This window comes from Panthera uncia, assembly GCF_023721935.1.
Source record: "Panthera uncia isolate 11264 chromosome E2 unlocalized genomic scaffold, Puncia_PCG_1.0 HiC_scaffold_20, whole genome shotgun sequence".
NCBI classification, from domain to species: domain Eukaryota; kingdom Metazoa; phylum Chordata; class Mammalia; order Carnivora; family Felidae; genus Panthera; species Panthera uncia.
The window spans coordinates 7,845,975-7,856,341 of NW_026057589.1; the positions used below are offsets into that span (position 1 = coordinate 7,845,975).

Below are 10,367 nucleotides of genomic sequence, written 5' to 3' on the forward strand. Positions count from 1 at the left end.
CCAAATCTGGCTGAACATCTGGCTGTACCTGATGCTGCACCTTTTTAAACTTAGGGTTACTTTCAATTTAATTTGTTTATTAGGGTAATTTCAAACAAAGTAGAAGAGTGTATTGAACACTTATGTACCAATCATCCAGCTTTAACAAGCATGGATGTCCCATTTTGTTTCATTTATACCTTACTCATCCCCTTCTACAGAATAGTTTTAAGGCAAATCAAACATTTAGTCCTTCCATATTTAAGTTTGCATCTCTAAAAGATAACAGCTTCTTTTAAAAGACAACTACATAAATAAACGTAAAGAAAAAAAAATTAGGGGCGCCTGGGTGGCGCAGTCGGTTAAGCGTCCGACTTCAGCCAGGTCACGATCTCGCGGTCCGTGAGTTCGAGCCCCGCGTCAGGCTCTGGGCTGATGGCTCGGAGCCTGGAGCCTGTTTCCGATTCTGTGTCTCCCTCTCTCTCTGCCCCTCCCCCGTTCATGCTCTGTCTCTCTCTGTCCCAAAAATAAAAATAAAAAACGTTGAAAAAAAAAAATTAAAAAAAAAAAAAAAAGAAAAAGAAAAAAAAATTAAAAAAGAATAAAAAATAAAAGACAACTACCATAACGTTATGGCACCTAAGAGAGTCAACAATACTTCCTCAATATCATAAATTATCTATTCTGTTCAAATTTCCCTGGTTGCCTAATTTTTAAATAATTGTTTTAATTATAATGTAGATAAAGCCAACTGCATTGCATTTGTTGTTGTTCCTCTTCTTTCTTCCTTGCAATTTATTTGTTGAAAAAAATCATGTCCTTTGTCATTTAGAGTTTTCTGTCTTGGAATTTGCTGATTGTATTCCATGGTGTTCTTTTACAGGTTCCTCGGTCACTTGTATTTGCTATGAAATCATGATTATGAGAAAAATGTAAAACTGCAGATGTCCAGATCCCACCCTAAAAATGTATTCAGTAGGACTGATACAGGTGCTGGGGATCTCTGGTTTCCCTAGGAGCCGCAGGTGAATCTGTTTGCCTCATGTTTGGGAACTGCCAACCTACCTGACTCCTCTAGGATCGCAAATCTTCCTCAGTCACACCAAGTATCAGCAATGTAAGGTTCTAATCTCCAGTGGTGGGGAGTGGGAACTGCTGCAGGAAGAGGCATTAGCTGTCTTTTGTGGGTTAGTTGAGACTCAAAGTGGGAATGCCCCAGGCAGGGCCTGTGCTGCCTCCTTCCTCTAACCCAGGTTAGGGAAACTCCTTAAGTTATCGGGACCTTTCCTGGCCTTGAGGGTGTCTAGGAAGGAGCAAGACTCTCGCTGTTGTGGCCCTTGAGGGTGTGTGTGCCATCCACAGGGTGAGTGGCTTCATCTGGGCCTGAGGGCTACATGCTGCTGACAGTGCCCCCTTTTGATGTGGGATGCTGAGGCGGGTGGGCCTAGCACAGAGGCCCACACACACCCTGTGCTCTTTCTTCTCTGAGGATCTTCTCTTACCCCCACTCCCCAGGACCAGTTGTCCCCGTAACTGCTGAGAGAGACATTTATTGGTAACAGCCAGCACCTCGCTGCCATGGCACACAGTAGTTGGAATGATCTTCTTAGCATCTATATCTGATCATTTCACCACTCTGCTCAACTCCCACCTAGGATTTCCCCTCACACTTCAGATCCACATTCCTCAACATGGCTGACAAGGCCTGCTATGGTCTGGCCCATGTCTACTTTTCCAACCATCTCTTTCTTCTCTTTCTTCTCTGCCCACACTGACCTTTCTATTGGTCCTAGAACAGGCCAGCCTCATTCCTACCTCAGGGTCTTTGCACTTGCCATTTCCTCCTCCAAAAATAGTTTCCTTCCAGCTCTTCACAGGATTCCCTCACATCTTCACTGAGATGTCACCTCCTCAAAGAAGCCTTCCCTGCTTACCTTGTGGAACCTAGCACCCCGTCATCACACTATACTCTTATCCTATTTTACTTTTCTTTATAGCAGGTATAATTACTTGAAACTATATAAATTTACTTGTCTCTTTAGTTTGTGGGTATTTTGAAGAGAGGGATTTCAATCATCTTATTCACTGATATACTCCAAGCAACTAGCAGGTGCTCAATAAATATTTGTTGAGTAAATTGGAAAGTGGATTGACACACAGAACATCTTCTCAGTCCTGCCTCCCATCTCCTTACACACACACACACACACACACACGCACACAAAACAGGGGTAAGTTCTCATTAAGCTCACCATTTTTTAAAGTTTATTTATTTACTTTGAGAGAGAGAGAGAGTGAGCAACAGAGAGCAAGAGTGAGAGCAAGAGTGAAAGCAAGAGCGAGAGACAGACAGAGAGAGAGAGAGCATGAGCCAGGGAGGGGCTGAGAGAGAGAGGGAGACAGAGAATCCCAAGCAGGCTCCCTGATGTCAGCGTGCAGCCTGACACAGGGCTCAATCTTACGAACTGTGAGATGATGACCTCAGCCGAAATGAAGAATCAGACGTTTAACCAATTGAACCACCCAGCCACCCTTGGGCTCCTAAAGAACCTGCCTGTGTCCTACCCCAATTTGCACGGGTGTCATTATGGTAGCCATACAGTTAGAAGCTGCACTCACGGGTCTTTTTTGGAGGCAGAAGGTGTTAGAGCACCAGATACCCCATGTGGAAATGTACTTCAAGGGAAAAGGAAGATTTGGGGCCTGGCCTTGGACAAGCTGGATTTCAAGTCAAATATGTTAGAGAAAACCATTTTATTGAACAGTAAGAAATCCCACTGGGGCTAAGAAGGACTGGGAATGAAGGAGCACGTGAGCCTCAGTGGTGGCGCCACCCAACTCTCCATTTTCTTCCTGCTCTGGGGAGCGGGTCTTCCTGGATTTCCTTTTTCTGCCTCCTGCCACTCCAGACAAGAGGCTCCCTCGGTAGACCCATATTGCTTTTTTCAGTTTAAAAAAGTCCAGCTCCTCTTGGTTTAATTGGTGACTGCTGGCAATGAATGACTCAGGGCAAGAGTCCATCTGATGGACTGAGTCCCTGCTAAGGTCACTCTGAACGCTCCCTCTGCTCCTGCATCCTCCTTGGTTCAAAGAGTGCAAACTTTGCTTTCTTCTTCCTGAGAAGGGACTCTACAGGATTGAGTGGAGAAACATCAGGGTTTCTTCCAGGCCAGTTTTGGCTCTGGGATGTTCAGAGCAGGCTTTCATTTCAAATCTCAGCTTCTATGGCTCCTTGCCCATGGCCAGTTAGTATGGAAGGAGGCTCCTGGCTGAGGAAGGCTCAGACAGAATGGCTCAGGTTCTAATCTCCAGTGGTGGGCAGTGGGGGGTCACTTCAGGAAGAGGCATTAGCTGTCTTAGGCAGTTAAATGTTTGCCATTCCTGTAAAGTGGCTCAGTCAGCAAGCTTCTTTGGGGTCAGCCTCCTGCCACTGTGCTTCAATCGCCGAATTTTGGGGCTGGAGCAACCTACATCTTTGTTTGACTCTGCCATAGCTCGACGTCTTTTGGGAGCCTGGCTGGGAATTGGTTTCTCTGCTTCCATCTTTGCTGGGGTGGCCACAGGAGCATCCCCATAGGTCCGGTAGCCACCAACCAGGCAGTACGTCTCCCCATGCCAGCCCACCTGGGTTTCTCCACACCCTCGGTAGAGGACATGGTAGTGACCAGGTGTAGGAGAAGAGGGAGCCCCTGCTGTTGGAAAGAAAATCAGATCTAATCAGTCATTTCTGCTGTATACAGTGTCCTGCCAGGACCTCCCCTCTCATGTCTCTCCCAGTTTCTGGCTGAAGCCCTTTAATCTGCTTGGTATTCAAAACACAGCCTTGGCCAGTCACCCCAATGGGTCCCCTAGAGAAGGAACATGGCTGCAAAGGTGATTCTCTGGAGCTCATGGCAGCAGCAGGAGACCTGGAAATCTGTTCCCCATTCTCAGAGGAAACAGTAGAGCCTGAAAACAGTTGCAACCAGGATCCCCTCCATCTCTCCCTTCCATAGGGGGGAAATTCCTAAGGTCTGTAACTTCTGAAGATTTAATGGAAATACCTTTCAAGTGTTGGAAAAAATAACCTAAAATAAATGGATTAAGAAACCCTCCCATCTCCTCTTGGGCAACTCCTCTTGGGCCCCATTCATACTGCCTGTTTCAACCACACTGTCCTCTAGCCCTCTAATATTTTTATCTAGATTAGAAAATGGCCAAATATTAAGGCAGAATGATCAGGAGGTTCAAAGCCAGATTCTGGGTAGCAAGTCTAGGCTCACATCAACCCAACCTCCTGGGACACCATTTCATCAACCCTCCAGTCTTGGTATCACTTCATCACTCTCCTTGGCTCTTTTGTTCTGCCCGTGCACATGACACCACCACCCTTACCCCAGTACTCAGCAGCTCCGTTTGGGGTGTGTTTGAGGGGCCCCATGTGGATGTTTACACGACAGCATGGTGAAGGTGCCTGGGTTTGAAGGGGAGGTTCATGAGCGGACCTCAACGGTTCTTCCTCAAACTGCTCCATTTCTTACTTGCCAACAAAAATTCGCTCGACTTTTGCTAAGAGGCCGATCAGGAAAGGGTCAGAATGGAAGCATCTTGTAGCCCAAAAGGGAAAAGCTACATTTATAAAGTTTAGAAGCTTTCTGAATAGTTGCCCAGGGATGACATGTTACGTGTCTTCGGCAATGAGCAGGAACACTGTGGGTCCCTGAGGGCTATTACTTACAGTTGGAGAAGCTCAGAGGTGTGGCGGGCAAGCCCCAAAGCAACATGTGGCAGCCATGTGAAGTTGTGTGTACACCAGTGACTCTTGTACAGATGCCTGGCCTACGCTTACCTGCTGTGCTGCCCTCCCAGGGGACAGAGGACAAATTAGAATGAATATAGAAGATCCGGTCAGACATTCTCTCTCAGGCATCCAAACAGACTGGTATCTGGTAGAGAACTGGTAGGGAAGCTTTCCTGAAAGCACCACTTTTGTGTAGTTACCCTGTCATGGTAACTGTGAAAAGGCCTGTGAGGTCATCACTACCCAGTGAGGTCACATAAGGAATCTGTGACTTGAGGGGCAGCTTTTAGGCTCTCTGAGTTTTATTGGAGGAGAGCAGAGTGGAAGCAGAGGAACACCCTGCCTGGGCCCTCCCATCTTTCTCCTCACCCAGCCACTTCCCGTGGAGCATACCTATAGGCCGGCACAGCCCCAGGGACCAAAAGAGGGCAAGAGAAACCCACATTCTGCCATTGGCTTGAGAGACAAGATTAACCTAAGACACAGCCTGGTTGTATGGTACTGACCCTAAGTATTCAATAGCTAGACAGGCAGAAATTTGTGTGGAAGGCTCCTTGGCAGTGGGCCTGAAAGACAAGTTAGATTTGGACCCATGGAGAGGTGAAGGAAGACATTCCAGCTGGGAATAATAAAAGCAAAGACAAGCTCTTACTGAACTTGTCGTGCCCCAAATGTAAATTCACATACCCCTCACGTTTTTACAACTGAGGGCTCAAAAAACCAGGAGGTTGAGGGGCCTAGCCAAGGTTCCACAGGTAGTGGAGAAGTGTTCTGCTGGACGGTAGGGCTTCATGTTGGGCTCTGGATTTATACCCGAAAGAAATGTGTGGGCAAGCTCATCACATTTCAAAGTGACACTGGGAGAGATATCAAACGTGTTCCAAGGCAAAATGAGGGTCCTGAATGGCTTCACAAAGTGGGAATAGTGGGCCCATTTTAATATAAAATTCAAAACAAATTCATGACAAAATGACATAACACAAAATGACAACCTAATCATTACATTCATCTCTCCCCCCAAAAGGCAAATACTGTATTAACAATGCTACTACCACCATGAAAGGATGAAGCTTAGGATGGGCTTAGGAGAAGTCCAGGTGAAAAACGTGGTCAAACTGTGAAGAGGTGTTACTATGTTGGCTGGATCCTCCTGAGAGGAGGAGTAAAGAGATAACTCTGCCCTTAGCCTGATCAGGCCTATAGGAAGGAACCATATTTGGGCCCGACTTTGATACGGTGCAGCCAAGGACTTCCTAGCAATGAGAGAGAACCTTCTTTGTGAGGGGGCCCCCTGTTGCTGACCTCGAACATGCAAAGATGGGATGCTTGTCTCCTGGGGCAGTTGGGAAGGAGATATGTCCCGGAGGTAGAGAATGATTAGACCACTATTTTAGAGGTTGGGCAACCCTGGTTGAGAACCACATCATTTTCTATTCCTAAGTTGCTTGAATTAGTGTGATGCAAGTTAGGACACACAAAATCAGGTCTGCCCCTAGGGAGTGCTAGGAGGTAAAATGTGAAGGGGAGAGCTCTGGAGGAGGTTCATTCTGGCAGGTGGGCCAGCATAAGACCACTTAAGATTCTCCAAGGCTCCAGAGAGATTATTGTCTGGGAACATCACTCTGACCTGGTGGTTACTGATACCTTATCAGGACCTGGCTGGGTCTCTGGGGAAAGCAGAATGGCACAGACAAATGGTTCTGAGCTCAGGAATCTGTACTTAAAAAAAAAAAGACTATTTTTAAGTAATCTCTCCGTCCATTGTGAGGCCTGAACTCACAACCCTGAGATCAAGAGTCGCATGCTCTAGTGACTGAGTCAGCCAGGGGCCCCTGGAATCTGTACTTTAGACAAGCCTCCTGGGCAGTTTTGCCACACTGATTCATGGACAGAGTGACCAAATTATTGTCCAAATTGGGTTGCTTTTGAGAGTCCAAGTGGGCACTATTAAAAGTTGGTAAATAACTCAACCCCCAGTGCAGACAGACCAGATTCTATCATACTTATGTGTATGATTTTGAGCAAGTTGTTTTATCCCTCTGAGCCTCAAGTTTCCTCACATGAAAAAGAGAGCTATGACTATACATTTAGTACAACATTGTCTTCTGGCAAAGATTGCCATGGGTCCATTTCTGTTCTTTGCCTCCTTATCTGTTTCAGTGTAGAAGTATTTTTAAGTTGTTTTGTGCAGTATTATATTTGACCTCAGCTGCTCCTCATTACTTAGGCTTATATAATGCTGCAGAAGCCGGAACCTAGGAGATAGTGAGAGGAAGCTATATGCTTATTTTGCCAATTTTGTAAACAGTTTTGTTTCTCTTCTCTTCCCCTGCCGTGAAGAGATGAGAAAGAAGGTAGAGCCTGGAAATGCACACCAAGCAATACTTTTGTGTCAGCCTGTTTTTTATTCTTCTGCCAGTACTTCCCAGAGAGATTTCACCAAGAATGCCCAAGCTTGCCATGGGCACTGTTGGTGAAGAAAATCTCTCTACTGCTAGTCACATCCCCTTTCCCTTCTCTGGGGGCTTAATGGATGTTTTGGGGGCAGGAAATAAAATCTAAACGTTTATTAATTCAAACAGCAACTGAAAGAGCCTCTGTCCTAGGTGTGGTAGCCTGGAGTGTGAATCTTCTCACAATTCAATGAACACATCATTTACTGTTAGAAACTATGACATAATACAAAGACAAAAATCTACTTTATTTTTCATGAGTCATGTCAAAGCCCACAAGGAATCATCCTCAGTAGCTCATTCTCTACATCTGGCCACATCTTACCTTTGGAAGCCAGATAGCAGCTCACCAGGGCTTCAGGGGGGGTGACTGGGCAGCCCAGGGCATCCTACGATAAGTGTGCTCACCCACCCAGGACAAAGGGAAGGATCCCTGTTAATGTCATCATATTTAAGCCGGCTGCCATCAGATTTGCTGGGGCAAAGGCTCTCTCACTGAGGACCCTAGTCCTGGAAGGCTTCTCCTCCGGCGAGCTGCCAACTCAATCTTCTGAACCAGGCTTACATCCCAGGGATGGGTTACAAAGCTGATGACAGTGCCAGGCACCTCACTCCCTACACGGCCCACCCTCCCGGCTCTGTGGATGTAGTCTTGCAGAGTGAGGGGGAAATCATAATTGACAACTAAGTCTACGTGGGAGCTGTCCAGGCCCCGAGAGGCTATGTCTGTGCAGAGAAGAATGTCTCGGGAGCCCTTCTGGAAGCACTGGAAGATACCGGCCCTCATTGAGGCTGGCATTTGTCCCTGCAGCCTTAGGTGTTGAATTTTGTGATCGTCCAGAATATATCCCAGCCAGTTCACAGTGCTTGAGCTATTACAGAACACTAGAACAGTTCCGGAGGGGCCAGTCCTATATGCTTTGTCATGTTGCTTGAGGATCTGCACTAATTCAGTCACCTTCTCTGCTCCCTTCAGCCTCATAAATGTCTGTCTGACATGAGGCATGATGCAGTGGAGCTTGGAGCTGGTAATGGTGGTCAGAGAGTCTGGGCTGGCAACTTTACTCAGCAGCTGGCCTACACCTTCGGGAAATGTGGCCCCCACCAGCACTAACTGAGCTTTGGGATTGAAGGGGTCTTTTAAGTCAGCTGGGCCTTCTGCTATATAGCTCTTCTCCAAGATGTAGTCCATTAGTTCCAGGAAGCTTTCATCCAAAAGCGTGTCTGCCTCATCCAATACCAAATAGGAGAGCTGCTTCAGGCTGATTAGTTGACTCTTCAAGGCCTTCCACAAAGCCCCTGGAGTGGCCACTAGTACATCTACTGGAGGTTGTTTGGACAGTTGCATTCGGATCCTGCTCATGCCATGGCCTCCCCCTAGCTCCCGCACCTGAAGGCCCAAGGAGCTGCCCAAGGGCTGCGCCACGGCCCGCACCTGTTCGGCTAATTCTCGCGAAGGCACAAGGACCAGGCCTCGAGGAGCAGGCAGACTATGGGAGTCCAGGTTTGGTTGGCCCAAGAGCCGTTGAACCAGAGGTAGTAGGTATCCGAGAGTCTTGCCACTGCCGGTTTCCGCCGCGCAAAGGATGTGGCAGCCGCGAAGTAGGGAGGGGATGGTGCTTGACTGCACGGTCGTAGGCCGAACGACTTCAGGAGCAGCCTCCTGTAGAGCACGCAGCACGCGAGGTTCCAGACCCAGATCCGCGAAGCTGCTCTTGGACGAGAGGTTCCGAAGAGCCGGCGCCTCGTGTTGCGCACGCTCGATGGAGAAGTGGTCCCGGCGGGAGCGCCGATTTTTCCAGCCACGCGAAGCTAGTGGCGCGCTCTCCCACCGGCCCAGCGTGAGGCGCGCCGGCTGGTTCAACTCTGGCCGCCGCGCTGAGATCAGCAGCGGGCCAGGTCGCGCCAACACCAGCCGCTGGGGGCTCCGCCCGCTCTGCCGCTGTTCTTGCCGCCGCTGTAGAGCCCGCGGGATGCGCACCACGGGCAAGGGTTCGTCGGGACGGCGGACCACCAGGCCTCGTCGAGGAGCGAGAAGTAACCGAGATGCGAGCCACACCAACCGCGGCGGCCGTGTGAGATCCATAGTCTCTTTGATGTAGGAGAGGCGCACGGCAGTGACGTCACGGGCGCGCAAGAGCCTCGAGGACGGTGTCTGGCGTGGCTCAGTAAGACTTGCGGAGTCGGCGAACCGTGAGGAAGGAGGGGGAATCTGTAAAGTTCAACTGTGGTGAGGTCTGTAGGTCTGAACCGGGGTTGGTGACATCCAGACCCGGACCAACCTTGGGGAAAAGGGCGCGATGGAGGCAGGCTCCCGGGTCTGGCGATAAGCGGCGATGGAGGCCTGGCCTCTTGGACCAGAGGGCGGAGGGCTTCTGGTGATCGGGTGTCCGATCCCTGCCATTCTCCTTTCTCGCTCTCACCGCACCTTTGATGACTTGTCCAGTGCTGGTCTCCTCCTGTAAATTCGGAGGGTGCGGTGGTGCCTTCCCAGATATGGTCCACGCGCAAGGTCTGGTAATAAATGTTTGTTGAGACTCTGAATGAATGGTCAGGCCTGGGGGACAAGACAAGAGCCAGATGTCTTAGATCTAGGCACTCCCATTCCTCTTGGCCGAGAGCTGAGAGCCGAGAGGGCAAGCTGATGGCCTCTTTGTGAAGTGGGAGGTAAGACCTTCAGGCTTTATTTCAAGCAGACCCTTCTCTTTATACCTTTCCCCTTCTTTTTCACTCTCCATTCTCTTGCCACCACTCCCAACTTTTCATTCTGAACCTTACATTCTTGCAGTCTGCTCACCTCTACCAGCATCCCAGCCAGATAGCTAAATTGCTTGAACAGTGGTGAGGAGGGTCCTTCCTCACATGTGTGGGTTGCCTCACATAGCCCTAGTCAGACACAGTATTTTACTTGAATTCAGATGTTTAGGTTACAAAACCCCCGTGTCTTTTTTGTCTTTCTCTGACTGACTTCTTTCACTTAGCATTATACTTTCTAGATCATTCATCCATGTTGTTGCTAATAGCAAGGTTTCATTATTAATTGCTGAATTATATATATCATATATATGATATATATATCATATATCGTATATATATATCGTATATATGATATATATAATATATACGATATATATATATATATATATATATATATA

General features: G+C 48.2%; 3 protein-coding genes across 5 annotated transcripts in view; 1 reads left to right on the forward strand and 2 right to left on the reverse strand.

The window, feature by feature from the left end:
- Positions 1-2,211: 2,211 nt before the first annotated feature.
- On the reverse strand, positions 2,212-4,950 carry DPEP2NB (DPEP2 neighbor). Its single transcript, XM_049622759.1, has 2 exons — positions 4,808-4,950; positions 2,212-3,671 (listed from the first exon to the last, which is right to left on the reverse strand). The coding sequence occupies exons 1-2, from the start codon at positions 4,872-4,874 to the stop codon at positions 3,373-3,375; spliced, it is 366 nt and encodes a 121-aa protein (XP_049478716.1). The 5' UTR covers positions 4,875-4,950; the 3' UTR covers positions 2,212-3,372.
- Positions 4,951-7,436: 2,486 nt separating this feature from the next.
- Positions 7,437-9,298, reverse strand: DDX28 (DEAD-box helicase 28). The gene has a single exon (XM_049622764.1). The coding sequence runs from the start codon at positions 9,296-9,298 to the stop codon at positions 7,679-7,681; it is 1,620 nt and encodes a 539-aa protein (XP_049478721.1). The 3' UTR covers positions 7,437-7,678.
- Positions 9,292-10,367, forward strand: part of DUS2 (dihydrouridine synthase 2) — a 50,870-nt gene continuing 49,794 nt past the window's right edge. For 2 of the 3 annotated variants that reach the window (XM_049622767.1, XM_049622765.1), the window contains exon 1: positions 9,304-9,447. The gene's annotated coding sequence lies outside the window, so the exon portion shown is untranslated. Of the gene's footprint in view, positions 9,448-10,367 lie in introns of all 3 variants that reach the window. The other variant, XM_049622766.1, reaches the window with a different exon arrangement.

What these genes read in the sequence shown, in the direction of transcription:
- DPEP2NB (XM_049622759.1), bottom strand. Translation starts at nt 4,874, where the DNA reads ATGTCTGACCGGATCTTCTATATTCATTCTAATTTGTCCTCTGTCCCC. An exon ending in CTGGGAGGGCAGCACAGCAG is followed by an intron (nt 3,672 to 4,807) that starts GTAAGCGTAGGC and finishes TCTTTCCAACAG; the next exon opens with CAGGGGCTCCCTCTTCTCCT.
- DDX28 (XM_049622764.1), bottom strand. Translation starts at nt 9,298, where the DNA reads ATGGATCTCACACGGCCGCCGCGGTTGGTGTGGCTCGCATCTCGGTTA.